The sequence below is a fragment of the Rana temporaria genome, assembly GCF_905171775.1.
Source record: "Rana temporaria chromosome 4 unlocalized genomic scaffold, aRanTem1.1 chr4z, whole genome shotgun sequence".
NCBI lineage: Eukaryota > Metazoa > Chordata > Amphibia > Anura > Ranidae > Rana > Rana temporaria.
In genome coordinates, this window is record NW_024404463.1 from 344,154 (window position 1) to 368,719 (window position 24,566).

At 54.4% G+C, this 24,566-nt stretch overlaps 1 protein-coding gene across 2 annotated transcripts in view; it reads right to left on the reverse strand.

Moving 5' to 3' along the window:
• Positions 1–24,566, reverse strand: part of PEX6 (peroxisomal biogenesis factor 6) — a 128,611-nt gene that overhangs the window by 90,355 nt on the left and 13,690 nt on the right. For both annotated transcript variants that reach the window (XM_040334335.1, XM_040334336.1), the window contains exons 4-7: positions 18,694–18,796; positions 11,462–11,598; positions 6,872–6,983; positions 6,494–6,696 (exon numbers count right to left, since the gene is read on the reverse strand). In XM_040334335.1, the coding sequence (XP_040190269.1) occupies positions 6,494–6,696; positions 6,872–6,983; positions 11,462–11,598; positions 18,694–18,796 (555 nt within the window). The remainder of the gene's footprint in view (positions 1–6,493; positions 6,697–6,871; positions 6,984–11,461; positions 11,599–18,693; positions 18,797–24,566) is intronic.

Genomic DNA, 24,566 nt, shown 5'->3' on the forward strand with positions numbered 1-24,566 from the left:
TGCAGACAATGTGATCTCAGGAGAGAGCAGTCCCTGCAGACAATGTGATCTCAGGAGAGAGCAGTCCCTGCAGACAGTGTGATCTCAGGAGAGAGCAGTCCCTGCAGACAATGTGATCTCAGGAGAGAGCAGTCCCTGCAGACAGTGTGATCTCAGGAGAGAGCAGTCCCTGCACACAGTGCCAGCTCAGGAGAGAGCAGTCGCTGCAGACAATGTGATCTCAGGAGAGAGCAGTCCCTGCAGACAGTGTGATCTCAAGAGAGAGCAGTCCCTGCAGACAGTGTGATCTCAGGAGAGAGCAGTCCCTGCAGACAGTGTGATCTCAGGAGAGAGCAGTCTCTGCAGACAGTGTGATCTCAGGAGAGAGCAGTCCCTGCAGACAGTGTGATCTCAGGAGAGAGCAGTCCCTGCAGACAGTGTGATCTCAGGAGAGAGCAGTCCCTGCAGACAGTGTGATCTCAGGAGAGAGCAGTCGCTGCAGACAGTGTGATCTCAGGAGAGAGCAGTCCCTGCAGACAGTGTGATCTCAGGAGAGAGCAGTCTCTGCAGACAGTGTGATCTCAGGAGAGAGCAGTCTCTGCAGACAGTGTGATCTCAGGAGAGAGCAGTCCCTGCAGTCAGTGTGATCTCTGGAGAGAGCAGTCCCTGCAGACAGCGTGATCTCAGGAGAGAGCAGTCCCTGCAGACAGCGTGATCTCAGGAGAGAGCAGTCCCTGCAGACAGCGTGATCTCAGGAGAGAGCAGTCCCTGCAGACAGCGTGATCTCAGGAGAGAGCAGTCCCTGCAGACAGCGTGATCTCAGGAGAGAGCAGTCCCTGCAGACAGTGTGATCTCAGGAGAGAGCAGTCCCTGCAGACAGTGTGATCTCAGGAGAGAGCAGTCCCTGCAGACAGTGTGATCTCAGGAGAGAGCAGTCCCTGCAGACAGTGTGATCTCAGGAGAGAGCAGTCTCTGCAGACAGTGTGATCTCAGGAGAGAGCAGTCCCTGCAGTCAGTGTGATCTCTGGAGAGAGCAGTCCCTGCAGACAGTGTGATCTCAGGAGAGAGCAGTCCCTGCAGACAGCGTGATCTCAGGAGAGAGCAGTCCCTGCAGACAGCGTGATCTCAGGAGAGAGCAGTCCCTGCAGACAGCGTGATCTCAGGAGAGAGCAGTCCCTGCAGACAGTGTGATCTCAGGAGAGAGCAGTCCCTGCAGACAGTGTGATCTCAGGAGAGAGCAGTCCCTGCAGACAGTGTGATCTCAGGAGAGAGCAGTCCCTGCAGACAGTGTGATCTCAGGAGAGAGCAGTCCCTGCAGACAGTGTGATCTCAGGAGAGAGCAGTCCCTGCAGACAGTGTGATCTCAGGAGAGAGCAGTCGCTGCAGACAGTGTGATCTCAGGAGAGAGCAGTCCCTGCAGACAGTGTGATCTCAGGAGAGAGCAGTCCCTGCAGACAGTGTGATCTCAGGAGAGAGCAGTCCCTGCAGACAGTGTGATCTCAGGAGAGAGCAGTCGCTGCACACAGTGTGATCTCAGGAGAGAGCAGTCCCTGCACACAGTGTGATCTCAGGAGAGAGCAGTCGCTGCACACAGTGTGATCTCAGGAGAGAGCAGTCCCTGCACACAGTGTGATCTCAGGAGAGAGCAGTCCCTGCACACAGTGTGATCTCAGGAGAGAGCAGTCCCTGCAGACAGTGTGATCTCAGGAGAGAGCAGTCCCTGCAGACAGCGTGATCTCAGGAGAGAGCAGTCCCTGCAGACAGTGCCAGCTCAGGAGAGAGCAGTCCCTGCAGACAGTGTGATCTCAGGAGAGAGCAGTCCCTGCAGACAGTGTGATCTCAGGAGAGAGCAGTCCCTGCAGACAGTGTGATCTCAGGAGAGAGCAGTCGCTGCAGACAGTGTGATCTCAGGAGAGAGCAGTCCCTGCAGACAGTGTGATCTCAGGAGAGAGCAGTCCCTGCACACAGTGTGATCTCAGGAGAGAGCAGTCCCTGCAGACAGTGTGATCTCAGGAGAGAGCAGTCGCTGCAGACAGTGTGATCTCAGGAGAGAGCAGTCCCTGCAGACAGTGTGATCTCAGGAGAGAGCAGTCCCTGCAGACAGTGTGATCTCAGGAGAGAGCAGTCTCTGCAGACAGTGTGATCTCAGGAGAGAGCAGTCCCTGCACACAGTGTGATCTCAGGAGAGAGCAGTCCCTGCAGACAGTGTGATCTCAGGAGAGAGCAGTCCCTGCAGACAGTGTGATCTCAGGAGAGAGCAGTCCCTGCAGACAGTGTGATCTCAGGAGAGAGCAGTCCCTGCATACAGCGTGATCTCAGGAGAGAGCAGTCGCTGCAGACAGCGTGATCTCAGGAGAGAGCAGTGCCTGCAGACAGCGTGATCTCAGGAGAGAGCAGTCCCTGCAGACAGCGTGATCTCAGGAGAGAGCAGTCGCTGCAGACAGTGTGATCTCAGGAGAGAGCAGTCCCTGCAGACAGTGTGATCTCAGGAGAGAGCAGTCGCTGCAGACAGTGTGATCTCAGGAGAGAGCAGTGCCTGCAGACAGTGTGATCTCAGGAGAGAGCAGTCGCTGCACACAGTGTGATCTCAGGAGAGAGCAGTCGCTGCAGACAGTGTGATCTCAGGAGAGAGCAGTCGCTGCAGACAGTGTGATCTCAGGAGAGAGCAGTCGCTGCAGACAGTGTGATCTCAGGAGAGAGCAGTCCCTGCAGACAGTGTGATCTCAGGAGAGAGCAGTCGCTGCAGACAGTGTGATCTCAGGAGAGAGCAGTGCCTGCAGACAGTGTGATCTCAGGAGAGAGCAGTCGCTGCAGACAGTGTGATCTCAGGAGAGAGCAGTCGCTGCAGACAGTGTGATCTCAGGAGAGAGCAGTCGCTGCAGACAGTGTGATCTCAGGAGAGAGCAGTCCCTGCAGACAGTGTGATCTCAGGAGAGAGCAGTCCCTGCAGACAGCGTGATCTCAGGAGAGAGCAGTCCCTGCAGACAGCGTGATCTCAGGAGAGAGCAGTCCCTGCAGACAGCGTGATCTCAGGAGAGAGCAGTCCCTGCAGACAGTGTGATCTCAGGAGAGAGCAGTCGCTGCAGACAGTGTGATCTCAGGAGAGAGCAGTCTCTGCAGACAGTGTGATCTCAGGAGAGAGCAGTCCCTGCAGACAGTGTGATCTCAGGAGAGAGCAGTCGCTGCAGACAGTGTGATCTCAGGAGAGAGCAGTCGCTGCAGACAGTGTGATCTCAGGAGAGAGCAGTCCCTGCAGACAGTGTGATCTCAGGAGAGAGCAGTCCCTGCAGACAGTGTGATCTCAGGAGAGAGCAGTCCCTGCAGACAGTGTGATCTCAGGAGAGAGCAGTCCCTGCACACAGTGTGATCTCAGGAGAGAGCAGTGCCTGCAGACAGTGTGATCTCAGGAGAGAGCAGTCGCTGCAGACAGTGTGATCTCAGGAGAGAGCAGTCGCTGCAGACAGTGTGATCTCAGGAGAGAGCAGTCGCTGCAGACAGTGTGATCTCAGGAGAGAGCAGTCCCTGCAGACAGTGTGATCTCAGGAGAGAGCAGTCCCTGCAGACAGCGTGATCTCAGGAGAGAGCAGTCCCTGCAGACAGCGTGATCTCAGGAGAGAGCAGTCCCTGCAGACAGTGTGATCTCAGGAGAGAGCAGTCCCTGCAGACAGTGTGATCTCAGGAGAGAGCAGTCCCTGCAGACAGTGTGATCTCAGGAGAGAGCAGTCGCTGCAGACAGTGTGATCTCAGGAGAGAGCAGTCCCTGCAGACAGTGTGATCTCAGGAGAGAGCAGTCCCTGCACACAGTGTGATCTCAGGAGAGAGCAGTCGCTGCAGACAGTGTGATCTCAGGAGAGAGCAGTCGCTGCAGACAGTGTGATCTCAGGAGAGAGCAGTCCCTGCAGACAGTGTGATCTCAGGAGAGAGCAGTCCCTGCAGACAGTGTGATCTCAGGAGAGAGCAGTCCCTGCAGACAGTGTGATCTCAGGAGAGAGCAGTCCCTGCAGACAGTGTGATCTCAGGAGAGAGCAGTCCCTGCAGACAGTGTGATCTCAGGAGAGAGCAGTGCCTGCAGACAGTGTGATCTCAGGAGAGAGCAGTCGCTGCACACAGTGTGATCTCAGGAGAGAGCAGTCGCTGCAGACAGTGTGATCTCAGGAGAGAGCAGTCGCTGCAGACAGTGTGATCTCAGGAGAGAGCAGTCCCTGCAGACAGTGTGATCTCAGGAGAGAGCAGTCCCTGCAGACAGTGTGATCTCAGGAGAGAGCAGTCGCTGCAGACAGTGTGATCTCAGGAGAGAGCAGTCGCTGCAGACAGTGTGATCTCAGGAGAGAGCAGTCGCTGCAGACAGTGTGATCTCAGGAGAGAGCAGTCCCTGCAGACAGTGTGATCTCAGGAGAGAGCAGTCGCTGCAGACAGTGTGATCTCAGGAGAGAGCAGTGCCTGCAGACAGTGTGATCTCAGGAGAGAGCAGTCGCTGCAGACAGTGTGATCTCAGGAGAGAGCAGTCGCTGCAGACAGTGTGATCTCAGGAGAGAGCAGTCGCTGCACACAGTGTGATCTCAGGAGAGAGCAGTCCCTGCAGACAGTGTGATCTCAGGAGAGAGCAGTCCCTGCACACAGTGTGATCTCAGGAGAGAGCAGTCCCTGCAGACAGTGTGATCTCAGGAGAGAGCAGTCCCTGCACACAGTGTGATCTCAGGAGAGAGCAGTCGCTGCAGACAGTGTGATCTCAGGAGAGAGCAGTCCCTGCACACAGTGTGATCTCAGGAGAGAGCAGTCCCTGCACACAGTGTGATCTCAGGAGAGAGCAGTCGCTGCAGACAGTGTGATCTCAGGAGAGAGCAGTCCCTGCAGACAGTGTGATCTCAGGAGAGAGCAGTCCCTGCAGACAGTGTGATCTCAGGAGAGAGCAGTCCCTGCAGACAGTGTGATCTCAGGAGAGAGCAGTCCCTGCACACAGTGTGATCTCAGGAGAGAGCAGTCCCTGCACACAGTGTGATCTCAGGAGAGAGCAGTCCCTGCACACAGTGTGATCTCAGGAGAGAGCAGTCGCTGCAGACAGTGTGATCTCAGGAGAGAGCAGTCCCTGCAGACAGTGTGATCTCAGGAGAGAGCAGTCCCTGCAGACAGTGTGATCTCAGGAGAGAGCAGTCGCTGCAGACAGTGTGATCTCAGGAGAGAGCAGTGCCTGCAGACAGTGTGATCTCAGGAGAGAGCAGTCGCTGCAGACAGTGTGATCTCAGGAGAGAGCAGTCGCTGCAGACAGTGTGATCTCAGGAGAGAGCAGTCGCTGCAGACAGTGTGATCTCAGGAGAGAGCAGTCCCTGCAGACAGTGTGATCTCAGGAGAGAGCAGTCCCTGCACACAGTGTGATCTCAGGAGAGAGCAGTCCCTGCAGACAGTGTGATCTCAGGAGAGAGCAGTCCCTGCACACAGTGTGATCTCAGGAGAGAGCAGTCGCTGCAGACAGTGTGATCTCAGGAGAGAGCAGTCCCTGCAGACAGTGTGATCTCAGGAGAGAGCAGTCCCTGCACACAGTGTGATCTCAGGAGAGAGCAGTCGCTGCAGACAGTGTGATCTCAGGAGAGAGCAGTCCCTGCAGACAGTGTGATCTCAGGAGAGAGCAGTCCCTGCAGACAGTGTGATCTCAGGAGAGAGCAGTCCCTGCAGACAGTGTGATCTCAGGAGAGAGCAGTCCCTGCAGACAGTGTGATCTCAGGAGAGAGCAGTCGCTGCAGACAGTGTGATCTCAGGAGAGAGCAGTCCCTGCACACAGTGTGATCTCAGGAGAGAGCAGTCCCTGCAGACAGTGTGATCTCAGGAGAGAGCAGTCCCTGCAGACAGTGTGATCTCAGGAGAGAGCAGTCCCTGCAGACAGTGTGATCTCAGGAGAGAGCAGTCCCTGCACACAGTGTGATCTCAGGAGAGAGCAGTCGCTGCAGACAGTGTGATCTCAGGAGAGAGCAGTCCCTGCAGACAGTGTGATCTCAGGAGAGAGCAGTCCCTGCAGACAGTGTGATCTCAGGAGAGAGCAGTCCCTGCAGACAATGTGATCTCAGGAGAGAGCAGTCCCTGCAGACAGTGTGATCTCAGGAGAGAGCAGTCCCTGCAGACAGCGTGATCTCAGGAGAGAGCAGTCCCTGCAGACAGTGTGATCTCAGGAGAGAGCAGTCCCTGCAGACAGTGTGATCTCAGGAGAGAGCAGTCCCTGCAGACAGTGTGATCTCAGGAGAGAGCAGTCGCTGCAGACAGTGTGATCTCAGGAGAGAGCAGTCCCTGCACACAGTGTGATCTCAGGAGAGAGCAGTCCCTGCAGACAGTGTGATCTCAGGAGAGAGCAGTCCCTGCACACAGTGTGATCTCAGGAGAGAGCAGTCCCTGCACACAGTGTGATCTCAGGAGAGAGCAGTCCCTGCACACAGTGTGATCTCAGGAGAGAGCAGTCGCTGCAGACACAGGTGAAAGGGAGGGGACCTCAGGAAGGACATATAAAACAGAGGAGAGGAATGTTCACCTGAATGTGGAGTCCAGCAGGAGGTTGCTCAGAGCGGAGGTGACCCGGGTGTCCTCTCCAGAGCCGTCTCGCTCTCTCCCGAGGACATCCACATGGCAGAGGAGAAGAACGCAGGGACGACAATCACCAGCCTGGGAGAAGAGCGAGCGAAGGCGAGTCACCATTCCGGCGCTGTTCTCCCTGCACAGCCGGCCGCACTCAACCTGCAAGACACAAATCAAAGCATGGAGGGGGATCTCAGAACATAGCACATCCCCCACATCGATGACATCACTTCTTCATTAAAACTTTATTGAGCCACGGACAGTGTAGAGCATGTCCCCTCCCCAGACACAAAGACGAGGTCCATCACCCCACAGATATCCACAGAACACTTACCTGGAAGAGATGTAAATGAAGGCGACTGCATGCGGCTCTCACCACCATCGCTTTCCCACTGCCTGCCGGTCCGCCCAGGAGGACCCGACCTCCGGCTCCAACAACATGGCCGCTGTATGGACAACACAACCGTCAGAAAATACAGAGCGGTAAAGGTGGGGGACACAAGGAACAGAATCTGGCTGTCACCCCCCAACAACATGGCTGTCCCGAGGACAGGAGGAACAGAACCTGGCTGTCACCCCCGACAACATGGCTGTCCCGAGGACAGGAGGAACAGAACCTGGCTGTCACCCCCGACAACATGGCTGTCCCGAGGACAGGAGGAACAGAACCTGGCTGTCACCCCCGACAACATGGCTGTCCCGAGGACAGGAGGAACAGAACCTGGCTGTCACCCCCCAACAACATGGCTGTCCTGAGGACAGGAGGAACAGAACATGGCTGTCACCCCCGACAACATGGCTGTCCCGAGGACAGGAGGAACAGAATCTGGCTGTCACCCCCGACAACATGGCTGTCCCGAGGACACAAGGAACAGAACCTGGCTGTCACCCCCCCACAACATGGCTGTCCCGAGGACAGGAGGAACAGAACCTGGCTGTCACCCCCCAACAACATGGCTGTCCTGAGGACAGGAGGAACAGAACCTGGCTGTCACCCCCCAACAACATGGCTGTCCTGAGGACAGGAGGAACAGAACCTGGCTGTCACCCCCGACAACATGGCTGTCCCGAGGACACAAGGAACAGAACCTGGCTGTCACCCCCGACAACATGGCTGTCCCGAGGACAGGAGGAACAGAACCTGGCTGTCACCCCCCAACAACATGGCTGTCCTGAGGACAGGAGGAACAGAACCTGGCTGTCACCCCCCAACAACATGGCTGTCCCGAGGACAGGAGGAACAGAACCTGGCTGTCACCCCCAACAACATGGCTGTCCCGAGGACAGGAGGAACAGAACCTGGCTGTCACCCCCGACAACATGGCTGTCCCGAGGACAGGAGGAACAGAACCTGGCTGTCACCCCCCAACAACATGGCTGTCCTGAGGACAGGAGGAACAGAATCTGGCTGTCACCCCCGACAACATGGCTGTCCCCGAGGACAGGAGGAACAGAACCTGGCTGTCACCCCCAACAACATGGCTGTCCCGAGGACAGGAGGAACAGAACCTGGCTGTCACCCCCGACAACATGGCTGTCCCGAGGACACAAGGAACAGAACCTGGCTGTCACCCCCCCACAACATGGCTGTCCCGAGGACAGGAGGAACAGAACCTGGCTGTCACCCCCGACAACATGGCTGTCCCGAGGACAGGAGGAACAGAATCTGGCTGTCACCCCCGACAACATGGCTGTCCTGAGGACAGGAGGAACAGAACCTGGCTGTCACCCCCCAACAACATGGCTGTCCCGAGGACAGGAGGAACAGAACCTGGCTGTCACCCCCCAACAACATGGCTGTCCTGAGGACAGGAGGAACAGAATCTGGCTGTCACCCCCGACAACATGGCTGTCCTGAGGACAGGAGGAACAGAACCTGGCTGTCACCCCCAACAACATGGCTGTCCCCGAGGACAGGAGGAACAGAACCTGGCTGTCACCCCCAACAACATGGCTGTCCCGAGGACAGGAGGAACAGAACCTGGCTGTCACCCCCGACAACATGGCTGTCCTGAGGACAGGAGGAACAGAACCTGTGTATGATATAATGTATGGGGGTAGGCATATAATGAATGGGGGTGGGGATATAAAGTATGGGGGTGGGGATATAGTGAATGGGGGTGGGGATATAATGAATGGGGGTGGGGATATAAAGTATGGGGGTGGGGATATAATGAATGGGGGTGGGGATATAAAGTATGGGGGTGGGGATATAGTGAATGGGGGTGGGGATATAATGAATGGGGGTGGGGATATAATGAATGGGGGTGGGGATATAAAGTATGGGGGTGGGGATATAATGAATGGGGGTGGGGATATAATGAATGGGGGTGGGGATATAGTGAATAGAGGTGGGGATATAGTGAATGGGGATATAAAGTATGGGGGTGGGGATATAGTGAATGGGGGTGGGGATATAGTGAATGGGGGTGGGGATATAATGAATGGGGGTGGGGATATAATGAATGGGGGTGGGGATATAGGGGTGGGGGTGGGGATATAGAGGTGGGGGTGGGGATATAGTGAATGGGGGTGGGGATATAGTGAATAGAGGTGGGGATATAGTGAATGGGGATATAAAGTATGGGGGTGGGGATATAAAGTATGGGGGTGGGGATATAGTGAATGGGGGTGGGGATATAATGAATGGGGGTGGGGATATAGGGGTGGGGGTGGGGATATAGAGGTGGGGGTGGGGATATAGTGAATGGGGGTGGGGATATAGTGAATAGAGGTGGGGATATAGTGAATGGGGATATAAAGTATGGGGGTGGGGATATAAAGTATGGGGGTGGGGATATAGTGAATGGGGGTGGGGATATAGTGAATGGGGGTGGGGATATAATGAATGGGGGTGGGGATATAATGAATGGGGGTGGGGATATAATGAATGGGGTTGGGGATAGAATGAATGGGGGTGGGGATATAATGAATGGGGTTGGGGATATAGGGGTGGGGGTGGGGATATAGGGGTGAGGGTGGGGATATAGGGGTGGGGATATAGAGGTGGGGGTGGGGATATAGGGGTGGGGGTGGGGATATAGAGGTGGGGGTGGGGATATAGGGGTGGGGGTGGGGATATAGGGGTGGAGGTGGGGATATAGGGGTGGGGGTGGGGATATAGGGGTGAGGGTGGGGATATAGGGGTGGGGGTATAGGGGTGGAGGTGGGGATATAGGGGTGGGGGTGGGGATATAGAGGTGGGGGTGGGGATATAGTGAATGGGGGTGGGGATATAAAGTATGGGGGTGGGGAATTAGAGGTGGGGGTGGGGATATAACGTATGGGGGTGGGGATATAAAGTATGGGGGTGGGGATATAAAGTATGGGGGTGGGGATATAATGAATGGGGTTGGGGATAGAATGAATGGGGGTGGGGATAGAATGAATGGGGGTGGGGGTATAGGGGTGGGGATATAGAGGTGGGGGTGGGGATATAGGGGTGAGGGTGGGGATATAGGGGTGAGGGTGGGGATATAGAGGTGGGGGTGGGGATATAGGGGTGGGGGTGGGGATATAGGGGTGAGGGTGGGGATATAGGGGTGGGGGTGGGGATATAGGGGTGGGGGTGGGGATATAGAGGTGGGGGTGGGGATATAGGGGTGGGGGTGGGGATATAGAGGTGGGGGCGGGGATATAGGGGTGGAGGTGGGGATATAGGGGTGGGGGTGGGGATATAGGGGTGAGGGTGGGGATATAGGGGTGGGGGTATAGGGGTGGAGGTGGGGATATAGGGGTGGGGGTGGGGATATAGAGGTGGGGGTGGGGATATAGTGAATGGGGGTGGGGATATAAAGTATGGGGGTGGGGAATTAGAGGTGGGGGTGGGGATATAACGTATGGGGGTGGGGATATAAAGTATGGGGGTGGGGATATAAAGTATGGGGGTGGGGATATAATGAATGGGGTTGGGGATAGAATGAATGGGGGTGGGGATAGAATGAATGGGGGTGGGGGTATAGGGGTGGGGATATAGAGGTGGGGGTGGGGATATAGGGGTGGGGGTGGGGATATAGGGGTGAGGGTGGGGATATAGGGGTGGGGGTGGGGATATAGGGGTGGGGGTGGGGATATAGAGGTGGGGGTGGGGATATAGGGGTGGAGGTGGGGATATAGGGGTGGGGGTGGGGATATAGGGGTGAGGGTGGGGATATAGGGGTGGGGGTGGGGATATAGGGGTGGGGGTGGGGATATAGGGGTGGGGGTGGGGATATAGGGGTGAGGGTGGGGATATAGGGGTGAGGGTGGGGATATAGGGGTGGGGGTGGGGATATAGGGGTGAGGGTGGGGATATAGGGGTGAGGGTGGGGATATAGAGGTGGGGGTGGGGATATAGGGGTGGAGGTGGGGATATAGGGGTGGGGGTGGGGATATAGGGGTGGGGGTGGGGATATAGGGGTGGGGGTGGGGATATAGGGGTGGGGGTGGGGATATAGGGGTGGGGGTGGGGATATAGGGGTGAGGGTGGGGATATAGGGGTGAGGGTGGGGATATAGGGGTGGGGGTGGGGATATAGGGGTGAGGGTGGGGATATAGGGGTGAGGGTGGGGATATAGAGGTGGGGGTGGGGATAGGGATATAGGGGTGAGGGTGGGGATATAGGGGTGAGGGTGGGGATATAGGGGTGAGGGTGGGGATATAGGGGTGAGGGTGGGGATATAGGGGTGAGGGTGGGGATATAGGGGTGAGGGTGGGGATATAGGGGTGGGGGTGGGGATATAGGGGTGGGGGTGGGGATATAGGGGTGGGGGTGGGGATATAGGGGTGAGGGTGGGGATATAGGGGTGAGGGTGGGGATATAGGGGTGGGGGTGGGGATATAGGGGTGGGGGTGGGGATATAATGAATGGGGGTGGGGATGTGGGGGTGGGGATATAGGGGTGAGGGTGGGGGTATAAAGTACAGGCCACACTCGGAGATCTCACCTGTTTTGTACATGAGGTTGGAGCAATCGGCACAGATCATCCACGACATGCGAGAGACCCGCCGGGAACAGACTGCTCCAGAAGACATGACCATCCCGGGAAGGGAAGGAGGGCACATAGCTGTGGGTGGTTCCCACCTGTAAGAAGAAGACGGGGGGGGAGGGGTTTGTACCTGATGAAGAGGATTTCTATAGATCCGATCTCTGTACACACCTGGTAGAGTGTGGTGTGATTGGTGGATCCGATCTCTGTACTCACCTGGTAGAGTGTGGTGTGATTGGTGGATCCGATCTCTGTACTCACCTGGTAGAGTGTGGTGTGATTGGTGGATCCGATCTCTGTACTCACCTGGTAGAGTGTGGTGTGATTGGTGGATCCGATCTCTGTACACACCTGGTAGAGTGTGGTGTGATCGGTAGATCCGATCTCTGTACTCACCTGGTAGAGTGTGGTGTGATTGGTGGATCCGATCTCTGTACTCACCTGGTAGAGTGTGGTGTGATTGGTGGATCCGATCTCTGTACTCACCTGGTAGAGTGTGGTGTGATTGGTGGATCCGATCTCTGTACTCACCTGGTAGAGTGTGGTGTGATTGGTGGATCCGATCTCTGTACACACCTGGTAGAGTGTGGTGTGATCGGTGGATCCGATCTCTGTACTCACCTGGTAGAGTGTGGTGCGATTGGTGGATCCGATCTCTGTACTCACCTGGTAGAGTGTGGTGTGATTGGTGGATCCGATCTCTGTACTCACCTGGTAGAGTGTGGTGTGATTGGTGGATCCGATCTCTGTACTCACCTGGTAGAGTGTGGTGTGATTGGTGGATCCGATCTCTGTACTCACCTGGTAGAGTGTGGTGTGATTGGTGGATCCGATCTCTGTACTCACCTGGTAGAGTGTGGTGTGATTGGTGGATCCGATCTCTGTACTCACCTGGTAGAGTGTGGTGTGATTGGTGGATCCGATCTCTGTACACACCTGGTAGAGTGTGGTGTGATCGGTGGATCCGATCTCTGTACTCACCTGGTAGAGTGTGGTGTGATTGGTGGATCCGATCTCTGTACTCACCTGGTAGAGTGTGGTGTGATTGGTGGATCCGATCTCTGTACTCACCTGGTAGAGTGTGGTGGATTGGTGGATCCGATCTCTGTACTCACCTGGTAGAGTGTGGTGTGATTGGTGGATCCGATCTCTGTACTCACCTGGTAGAGTGTGGTGTGATTGGTGGATCCGATCTCTGTACTCACCTGGTAGAGTGTGGTGTGATTGGTGGATCCGATCTCTGTACTCACCTGGTAGAGTGTGGTGTGATTGGTGGATCCGATCTCTGTACTCACCTGGTAGAGTGTGGTGTGATTGGTGGATCCGATCTCTGTACTCACCTGGTAGAGTGTGGTGTGATTGGTGGATCCGATCTCTGTACTCACCTGGTAGAGTGTGGTGTGATTGGTGGATCCGATCTCTGTACTCACCTGGTAGAGTGTGGTGTGATTGGTGGATCCGATCTCTGTACTCACCTGGTAGAGTGTGGTGTGATTGGTGGATCCGATCTCTGTACTCACCTGGTAGAGTGTGGTGTGATTGGTGGATCCGATCTCTGTACTCACCTGGTAGAGTGTGGTGTGATTGGTGGATCCGATCTCTGTACTCACCTGGTAGAGTGTGGTGTGATTGGTGGATCCGATCTCTGTACTCACCTGGTAGAGTGTGGTGTGATTGGTGGATCCGATCTCTGTACTCACCTGGTAGAGTGTGGTGTGATTGGTGGATCCGATCTCTGTACTCACCTGGTAGAGTGTGGTGTGATTGGTGGATCCGATCTCTGTACTCACCTGGTAGAGTGTGGTGTGATTGGTGGATCCGATCTCTGTACTCACCTGGTAGAGTGTGGTGTGATTGGTGGATCCGATCTCTGTACTCACCTGGTAGAGTGTGGTGTGATTGGTGGATCCGATCTCTGTACTCACCTGGTAGAGTGTGGTGTGATTGGTGGATCCGATCTCTGTACTCACCTGGTAGAGTGTGGTGTGATTGGTGGATCCGATCTCTGTACTCACCTGGTAGAGTGTGGTGTGATTGGTGGATCCGATCTCTGTACTCACCTGGTAGAGTGTGGTGTGATTGGTGGATCCGATCTCTGTACTCACCTGGTAGAGTGTGGTGTGATTGGTGGATCCGATCTCTGTACTCACCTGGTAGAGTGTGGTGTGATTGGTGGATCCGATCTCTGTACTCACCTGGTAGAGTGTGGTGTGATTGGTGGATCCGATCTCTGTACTCACCTGGTAGAGTGTGGTGTGATTGGTGGATCCGATCTCTGTACTCACCTGGTAGAGTGTGGTGTGATTGGTGGATCCGATCTCTGTACTCACCTGGTAGAGTGTGGTGTGATTGGTGGATCCGATCTCTGTACTCACCTGGTAGAGTGTGGTGTGATTGGTGGATCCGATCTCTGTACTCACCTGGTAGAGTGTGGTGTGATTGGTGGATCCGATCTCTGTACTCACCTGGTAGAGTGTGGTGTGATTGGTGGATCCGATCTCTGTACTCACCTGGTAGAGTGTGGTGTGATTGGTGGATCCGATCTCTGTACTCACCTGGTAGAGTGTGGTGTGATTGGTGGATCCGATCTCTGTACTCACCTGGTAGAGTGTGGTGTGATTGGTGGATCCGATCTCTGTACTCACCTGGTAGAGTGTGGTGTGATTGGTGGATCCGATCTCTGTACTCACCTGGTAGAGTGTGGTGTGATTGGTGGATCCGATCTCTGTACTCACCTGGTAGAGTGTGGTGTGATTGGTGGATCCGATCTCTGTACTCACCTGGTAGAGTGTGGTGTGATTGGTGGATCCGATCTCTGTACTCACCTGGTAGAGTGTGGTGTGATTGGTGGATCCGATCTCTGTACTCACCTGGTAGAGTGTGGTGTGATTGGTGGATCCGATCTCTGTACTCACCTGGTAGAGTGTGGTGTGATTGGTGGATCCGATCTCTGTACTCACCTGGTAGAGTGTGGTGTGATTGGTGGATCCGATCTCTGTACTCACCTGGTAGAGTGTGGTGTGATTGGTGGATCCGATCTCTGTACACACCTGGTAGAGTGTGGTGTGATCGGTAGATCCGATCTCTGTACTCACCTGGTAGAGTGTGGTGTGATTGGTGGATCCGATCTCTGTACTCACCTGGTAGAGTGTGGTGTGATTGGTGGATCCGATCTCTGTACACACCTGGTAGAGTGTGGTGTGATCGGTAGATCCGATCTCTGTACTCACCTGGTAGAGTGTGGTGTGATTGGTGGATCCGATCTCTGTACTCACCTGGTAGAGTGTGGTGTGATTGGTGGATCCGATCTCTGTACTCACCTGGTAGAGTGTGGTGTGATCGGTGGATCCGATCTCTGTACTCACCTGGTAGAGTGTGGTGTGATTGGTGGATCCGATCTCTGTACTCACCTGGTAGAGTGTGGTGTGATTGGTGGATCCGATCTCTGTACTCACCTGGTAGAGTGTGGTGTGATCGGTGGATCCGATCTCTGTACACACCTGGTAGAGTGTGGTGTGATTGGTGGATCCGATCTCTGTACTCACCTGGTAGAGTGTGGTGTGATTGGTGGATCCGATCTCTGTACACACCTGGTAGAGTGTGGTGTGATTGGTGGATCCGATCTCTGTACTCACCTGGTAGAGTGTGGTGTGATTGGTGGATCCGATCTCTGTACTCACCTGGTAGAGTGTGGTGTGATTGGTGGATCCGATCTCTGTACTCACCTGGTAGAGTGCGGTGTGATTGGTGGATCCGATCTCTGTACACACCTGGTAGAGTGTGGTGTGATTGGTGGATCCGATCGCTGTACTCACCTGGTAGAGTGTGGTGTGATTGGTGGATCCGATCTCTGTACACACCTGGTAGAGTGTGGTGTGATTGGTGGATCCGATCTCTGTACTCACCTGGTAGAGTGTGGTGTGATTGGTGGATCCGATCTCTGTACTCACCTGGTAGAGTGTGGTGTGATTGGTGGATCCGATCTCTGTACTCACCTGGTAGAGTGTGGTGTGATTGGTGGATCCGATCTCTGTACACACCTGGTAGAGTGTGGTGTGATTGGTGGATCCGATCTCTGTACTCACCTGGTAGAGTGTGGTGTGATTGGTGGATCCGATCTCTGTACACACCTGGTAGAGTGTGGTGTGATTGGTGGATCCGATCGCTGTACTCACCTGGTAGAGTGTGGTGTGATTGGTGGATCCGATCTCTGTACACACCTGGTAGAGTGTGGTGTGATTGGTGGATCCGATCGCTGTACTCACCTGGTAGAGTGTGGTGTGATTGGTGGATCCGATCTCTGTACACACCTGGTAGAGTGTGGTGTGATTGGTGGATCCGATCTCTGTACTCACCTGGTAGAGTGTGGTGTGATTGGTGGATCCGATCTCTGTACTCACCTGGTAGAGTGTGGTGTGATCGGTGGATCCGATCTCTGTACTCACCTGGTAGAGTGTGGTGTGATCGGTGGATCCGATCTCTGTACTCACCTGGTAGAGTGTGGTGTGATCGGTGGATCCGATCGCTGTACTCACCTGGTAGAGTGTGGTGTGATTGGTGGATCCGATCGCTGTACTCACCTGGTAGAGTGTGGTGTGATTGGTGGATCCGATCTCTGTACTCACCTGGTAGAGTGTGGTGTGATTGGTGGATCCGATCGCTGTACTCACCTGGTAGAGTGTGGTGTGATTGGTGGATCCGATCTCTGTACTCACCTGGTAGAGTGTGGTGTGATCGGTGGATCCGATCTCTGTACTCACCTGGTAGAGTGTGGTGTGATTGGTGGATCCGATCTCTGTACTCACCTGGTAGAGTGTGGTGTGATTGGTGGATCCGATCTCTGTACTCACCTGGTAGAGTGTGGTGTGATTGGTGGATCCGATCTCTGTACTCACCTGGTAGAGTGTGGTGTGATTGGTGGATCCGATCTCTGTACTCACCTGGTAGAGTGTGGTGTGATTGGTGGATCCGATCTCTGTACTCACCTGGTAGAGTGTGGTGTGATTGGTGGATCCGATCTCTGTACACACCTGGTAGAGTGTGGTGTGATTGGTGGATCCGATCTCTGTACTCACCTGGTAGAGTGTGGTGTGATTGGTGGATCCGATCTCTGTACTCACCTGGTAGAGTGTGGTGTGATTGGTGGATCCGATCTCTGTACTCACCTGGTAGAGTGCGGTGTGATTGGTGGATCCGATCTCTGTACTCACCTGGTAGAGTGTGGTGTGATTGGTGGATCCGATCTCTGTACTCACCTGGTAGAGTGTGGTGTGATTGGTGGATCTGATCTCTGTACTCACCTGGTAGAGTGTGGTGTGATTGGTGGATCCGATCTCTGTACTCACCTGGTAGAGTGCGGTGTGATTGGTGGATCCGATCTCTGTACACACCTGGTAGAGTGTGGTGTGATCGGTAGATCCGATCTCTGTACTCACCTGGTAGAGTGTGGTGTGATTGGTGGATCCGATCTCTGTACTCACCTGGTAGAGTGTGGTGTGATTGGTGGATCCGATCTCTGTACTCACCTGGTAGAGTGTGGTGTGATTGGTGGATCCGATCTCTGTACTCACCTGGTAGAGTGTGGTGTGATCGGTGGATCCGATCTCTGTACTCACCTGGTAGAGTGTGGTGTGATTGGTGGATCCGATCTCTGTACTCACCTGGTAGAGTGTGGTGTGATTGGTGGATCCGATCTCTGTACTCACCTGGTAGAGTGTGGTGTGATTGGTGGATCCGATCTCTGTACTCACCTGGTAGAGTGTGGTGTGATTGGTGGATCCGATCTCTGTACTCACCTGGTAGAGTGTGGTGTGATTGGTGGATCCGATCTCTGTACACACCTGGTAGAGTGCGGTGTGATTGGTGGATCCGATCTCTGTACTCACCTGGTAGAGTGTGGTGTGATTGGTGGATCCGATCTCTGTACTCACCTGGTAGAGTGTGGTGTGATTGGTGGATCCGATCTCTGTACTCACCTGGTAGAGTGTGGTGTGATTGGTGGATCCGATCTCTGTACTCACCTGGTAGAGTGTGGTGTGATTGGTGGATCCGATCTCTGTACTCACCTGGTAGAGTGTGGTGTGATTGGTGGATCCGATCTCTGTACTCACCTGGTAGAGTGTGGTGTGATTGGTGGATCCGATCTCTGTACTCACCTGGTAGAGTGTGGTGTGATTGGTGGATCCGATCTCTGTACTCACCTGGTAGAGTGCGGTGTGATTGGTGGATCCGATCTCTGTACTCACCTGGTAGAGTGTGGTGTGATTGGTGGATCCGATCTCTGTACTCACCTGGTAGAGTGTGGTGTGATTGGTGGATCCGATCTCTGTACACACCTGGTAGAGCGTGGTGTGATTGGTGGATCCGATCTCTGTACTCACCTGGTAGAGTGTGGCGTGATTGGTGGATCCGATCTCTGTACTCACCTGGTAGAGTGTGGTGTGATTGGTGGATCTGATCTCTGTACTCACCTGGTAGAGTGTGGTGTGATTGGTGGATCCGATCTCTGTACTCACCTTGTAGAGTGTGGTGTGATTGGTGGATCCGATCTCTGTACTCACCTGGTAGAGTGTGGTGTGATCGGTGGATCCGATCTCTGTACTCACCTGGTAGAGTGTGGTGTGATCGGTGGATCCGATCTCTGTACACACCTGGTAGAGTGCGGTGTGATTGGTGGATCCGATCTCTGTACTCACCTGGTAGAGTGTGGTGTGATCGGTGGATCCGATCTCTGTACACACCTGGTAGAGTGCGGTGTGATTGGTGGATCCGATCTCTGTACTCACCTGGTAGAGTGCGGTGTGATTGGTGGATCCGATCTCTGTACTCACCTGGTAGAGTGTGGTGTGATTGGTGGATCCGATCTCTGTACTCACCTGGTAGAGTGCGGTGTGATTGGTGGATCCGATCTCTGTACACACCTGGTAGAGTGTGGTGTGATCGGTGGATCCGATCTCTGTACACACCTGGTAGAGTGTGGTGTGATTGGTGGATCCGATCTCTGTACTCACCTGGTAGAGTGTGGTGTGATTGGTGGATCCGATCTCTGTACTCACCTGGTAGAGTGTGGTGTGATTGGTGGATCCGATCTCTGTACACACCTGGTAGAGTGTGGTGTGATTGGTGGATCCGATCTCTGTACTCACCTGGTAGAGTGCGGTGTGATTGGTGGATCCGATCTCTGTACTCACCTGGTAGAGTGTGGTGTGATTGGTGTCAGCGAGATATCCAACATTCGGGCGCGCTCCCTTCTGTCCTTCTATCCGGCACACCTTGAAGTACAGGTCAGGACACCTGCAGAGGAGAAGGAAATATTGATATGCAGAATATAATGCAGGAACATGTGACCTGCACGGTGAGAGGGAGAACCGTGGCGGGAGGTTTGCTGGGTTGTCCTTTTCTTGCAGCATGGTACAGGCGACTCTTCCCCCCCCCCCCTCTTCCGTACACGCCATCACACAAAAGTCCAGTGAACTTTTGACTGCCAAGAACGCGGCGACGTAAAAGACGACAGCGAGCTGACAAAATGAAGTTCTATGCTTCCGAGCATGCGTCGAATTGTTTCCGAGCATTCACGTTTTCTTTCCCGTCGGAAAAGCATACAGACGCACGGTTTTCCTGCTAGGATTTTGTCCTGAGGGGGGGGGGGGGGGGGAAGAGATACTTCCCTTTTTTCCCCGCCAGTTTTCCCGTCTGAAAAACTGCGATGGAGCAAACACAACGTCGCAATTCCCAGCCAAAAGCTCTCATGGCAGTTTTTCCGTTCGTGTGTGTGGGGCAGGAGGTTATGTAAGGAAATGTTCCTCGTACATCGCTTCCTTCTGAATATAGAGATCAGATATTCCAACCAATGACAACCACACACAGGGCACCACTCGTTTGGCTGCTCAACATGAACTGTTGAACACACAGATATTCCAACGTCTCATCAGTAGACTGTCCAATCATCAGGGAGAGCTGTTGGAGGAATGCCCCCCTCCCTCCTCACAGCAAACACACATACACATCCCATAATAGGTTGCTCCCAAGAAAGAGACACAATAGAACAATGGGATACAGTCACACCTGACAAACACATAGCAACCCCGACCCCACCTCAAACCTTCTAAGAATGGTCACTGATGAACGGTGGACTTCATCTTCATATATTCTTGAGGCCACCCTGTACCCCAAATAGACACGGGGTGACTTACACATAGGAGGGGCCGGAGGAGCGGGACAAGGAGCTTCCAGAGCTCTCCAAGGTAATCTGGGTTCTACAACCCCCCCCCCCCGTCCAAAGCGACTCCCGTCACACATCTCCCCTTTCGGCAGAGGACTAACACAAAAGGAGACCCCAAATGGGTTGACTTCAAAGTAAGTCCATAGTTCCAGTCCCCCCCCAATACCCGTACTCACATAAATTGTCCCAAACAGAACTTTACTCACCCAGCCAACTTCTGCCTCTCTCAGCCAACCTCTGCCCCTCTCAGCCAACCTCTGCCCCTCTCAGCCAACCTCTGCCCCTCTCAGCCAACCTCTGCCCCTCTCAGCCAACCTCTGCCCCTCTCAGCCAACCTCTGCCCCTCTCAGCCAACCTCTGCCCCTCTCAGCCAACCTCTGCCCCTCTCAGCCAACCTCTGCCCCTCTCAGCCAACCTCTGCCCCTCTCAGCCAACCTCTGCCCCTCTCAGCCAACCTCTGCCCCTCTCAGCCAACCTCTGCCCCTCTCAGCCAACCTCTGCCCCTCTCAGCCAACCTCTGCCCCTCTCAGCCAACCTCTGCCCCTCTCAGCCAACCTCTGCCCCTCTCAGCCAACCTCTGCCCCTCTCAGCCAACCTCTGCCCCTCTCAGCCAACCTCTGCCCCTCTCAGCCAACCTCTGCCTCTCTCAGCCAACCTCTGCCTCTCTCAGCCAACCTCTGCCTCTCTCAGCCAACCTCTGCCCCTCCCAGCCAACCTCTGCCCCTCCCAGCCAACCTCTGCCCCTCCCAGCCAACCTCTGCCCCTCCCAGCCAACCTCTGCCCCTCCCAGCCAACCTCTGCCTCGCTCAGCCAACCTCTGCCTCGCTCAGCCAACCTCTGCCTCTCTCAGCCAACCTCTGCCTCTCTCAGCCAACCTCTGCCTCTCTCAGCCAACCTCTGCCCCTCTCAGCCAACCTCTGCCTCTCTCAGAGAACATACCCGCTGCTGGGGAGAAGTGCGGACTGCCCCTTCTCCCCGGAGTCCTTTCAGCCACTGGATAGAAGACGGGGTGACTGGGCTTACTTCATCATGCTGTTGGGGATCTGGGCCCAATGCCCATCATCCCCGGGGAGTATACAGGTGGGTACCGCATCTTTTGTTAGTTATGGGGCAGAGGCCAGCAGCACTCTGCTCTGATGCCAGCCCTTCTGCTGGGATCATTCTGGGGTGCCGCCGGCTGCTTCACCTCCCTAAAGCCTCGTACACACCATCGGATTTTCCAACAAGAATTGTATATTGACAGCCTGTTGGCAGAAAATCCGACCGTTTGTTGTCAAATTTTCCATGGACAAATGTTGAATGGCAGGTTTTAAAAATTTACCGTATACGACGTTCTGTTGTGGGATTTTCCGATCATGTGTACACAAGTCCATCAGACAAAAGTCCAAAGTACAAACACGCATGCTCGGAAGCAATGCTCAAACACAACATTAGAAGGTACCCTAAGGGTGACGCAACTTTGTTTGTGTTTGTTGGCCGACAATTGTGTGCCGTTTGTATGCAAGACAAGTTCCTGGCCAACGCCCTTCTGACAAAAGTCTGAGGCTTTGTCTGCAGAAAATCCGATCGTGTGTACAAGGATTTACCCTCATCTGGCTGCTGGAACGACATATTTCTGGTACCGTCTTCCAGGTACACGGATCCTTGCTGGGGAGGAAAGAACACCCCCTTCTCACCCTGGGTCTCAGGTGTGGGGCAGAGGTCTCTGTCCAGTTCTCAGCTCTTCAGCTGGAGAAGATTCTGGTAACTCCACAGATGCTGCGGGCAGAAAATCCCCAGTCTCTCTCAGTGTTGTGGGAGAAAGGCCGGCTTCCTCTTCTCTCAGGGAGGCTGAAGCTGCTGTTGGTGCTGGACAGAGGTCAGTGAAGTGTGGCCCTGATGCCAGCTCTTCTGCTGGAGGCTCCTCAGGTTGTTCTTCCTCAGCAGAGAAGTCTATTAAATCCCCAGTCTCTGGAACTGGTGTCTGGGGATAGAGGTTCACCATCTCCTGTCTCTGGAACTGGTGTCTGGGGATAGAGGTTCACCATCTCCTGTCTCTGGAACTGGTGTCTGGGGATAGAGGTTCACCATCTCCTGTCTCTGGAACTGGTGTCTGGGGATAGAGGTTCACCATCTCCTGTCTCTGTAACTGGTGTCTGGGGATAGAGGTTCACCATCCCCTGTCTGTGTAACTGGTGTCTGGGGATAGAGGTTCACCATCCCCTGTCTCTGGAACTGGTGTCTGGGGATAGAGGGTCACCATCTCCTGTCTCTGGAACTGGTGTCTGGGGATAGAGGGTCACCATCTCCTGTCTGTGTAACTGGTGTCTGGGGATAGAGGTTCACCATCCCCTGTCTCTGGAACTGGTGTCTGGGGATAGAGGTTCACCATCTCCTGTCTCTGGAACTGGTGTCTGGGGATAGAGGTTCACCATCTCCTGTCTCTGGAACTGGTGTCTGGGGATAGAGGGTCACCATCTCCTGTCTCTGGAACTGGTGTCTGGGGATAGAGGGTCACCATCTCCTGTCTCTGGAACTGGTGTCTGGGGATAGAGGGTCACCATCTCCTGTCTCTGGAACTGGTGTCTGGGGATAGAGGTTCACCATCTCCTGTCTCTGGAACTGGTGTCTGGGGATAGAGGTTCACCATCCCCTGTCTCTGGAACTGGTGTCTGGGGATAGAAGTTCACCATCTCCTGTCTCTGGAACTGGTGTCTGGGGATAGAGGTTCACCATCCCCTGTCTCTGGAACTGGTGTCTGGGGATAGAAGTTCACCATCCCCTGTCTCTGGAACTGGTGTCTGGGGATAGAAGTTCACCATCTCCTGTCTCTGGAACTGGTGTCTGGGGATAGAGGGTCAACATCCCCTGTCTCTGGAACTGGTGTCTGGGGATAGAGGGTCACATCTCCTGTCTCTGTAACTGGTGTCTGGGGATAGAGGTTCACCATCTCCTGTCTCTGGAACTGGTGTCTGGGGATAGAGGGTCACCATCCCCTGTCTCTGGAACTGGTGTCTGGGGATAGAGGTTCACCATCTCCTGTCTCTGGAACTGGTGTCTGGGGATAGAGGGTCACCATCCCCTGTCTTTGGAACTGGTGTCTGGGGATAGAGGGTCACCATCCCCTGTCTCTGGAACTGGTGTCTGGGGATAGAAGTTCACCATCTCCTGTCTCTGGAACTGGTGTCTGGGGATAGAGGTTCACCATCTCCTGTCTCTGGAACTGGTGTCTGGGGATAGAGGTTCACCATCTCCTGTCTCTGGAACTGGTGTCTGGGGATAGAGGTTCACCATCTCCTGTCTCTGGAACTGGTGTCTGGGGATAGAGGTTCACACTCTCCTGTCTGTAGAACCCAGAAGCTGCTGTTGGTGTTGGGCAGAGATCAGTGAAGTGTGGCCCTGATGCCAGCTCCTCTGCTGGAGGCTCCACAGGTTGTTCTTCTGCAGCTCCTCAGGTTGTTCTTCCGGGCAGAGGTTAGCAGAGCTCTGCCATGTTGTCGGCACTTCAGCTTTGGAGACGGCCATCTCCGGAGTTTCCTCTGTCGATTCTCTGGCATGATGCGGAACGTGTTCCAGCAGTTTCCTGTGTGCCCTTTCCAGATGCTGTTCCTTCCTTAGCATATAGTCCAGATCAGGCTCTGAGACCCCTACAAGACGAGCATAGCCTCTCTGTGTTCTCGCAGGTCTTCAAGGATAGGTTCCCCTTCATCACCAAACACAAAACCATCTGTAAGGCTCTCCCACAGCAACATTACATACTATTGCCGCATATTACAACCAAGAACTAGGCAGGACTCGTTTGGCTGCTGAACATGAACTGTTTTATTTGAACACAGGCACACAGAGATATTCAAACTTCTCATCAGTAGACTGTCCAATCAGCAGGGAGAGCTGTTGGGGGATTGCCCACCTCCCTCCTCACAGCAAATACACATAGACATACACATCCCATAATAGGTTGCTCCCAATAAAGAGACACAATAGAACAATGGGATACAGCCACACCTGACAAACACATAGCAACCCCCACCCCACCTCAAACCTTCTAACAATGGTCACTGATGAACGGTGGACTTCATCTTCATATATTCTTGAGATCAGACTGGGGTTCTCAGTCACCCTGTGCACCTAAAAGACACATAGGAGGTGGCGGGGGAGCTGGACAAGGAGCTTCCAGAGCTCTCCAAGGTAAGTTGGGTTCTACAACCCCCCCCCGTCCAAAGTGACCCCCGTCACAGGTTATATGCTTCCATCTTCAGGCGATTGGGTTATACCCTCCCGTCTTCAGGCGATTGGGTTATACCCTCCCGTCTTCAGGCGATTGGGTTATACCCTCCCGTCTTCAGGCGATTGGGTTATCCCCTCCCGTCTTCAGGCGATTGGGTTATACCCTCCCGTCTTCAGGCGATTGGGTTATACCCTCCCGTCTTCAGGCGATTGGGTTATACCCTCCCGTCTTCAGGCGATTGGGTTATACCCTCCCGTCTTCAGGCGATTGGGTTATACCCTCCCGTCTTCAGGCGATTGGGTTATACCCTCCCGTCTTCAGGCGATTGGGTTATACCCTCCCGTCTTCAGGCGATTGGGTTATACCCTCCCGTCTTCAGGCGATTGGGTTATACCCTCCCGTCTTCAGGCGATTGGGTTATACCCTCCCGTCTTCAGGCGATTGGGTTATACCCTCCCGTCTTCAGGCGATTGGGTTATCCCCTACCGTCTTCAGGCGATTGGGTTATCCCCTCCCATCTTCAGGCGATTGGGTTATCCCCTCCCATCTTCAGGCGATTGGGTTATCCCCTACCATCTTCAGGCGATTGGGTTATCCCCTACCATCTTCAGGCGATTGGGTTATACCCTCACATC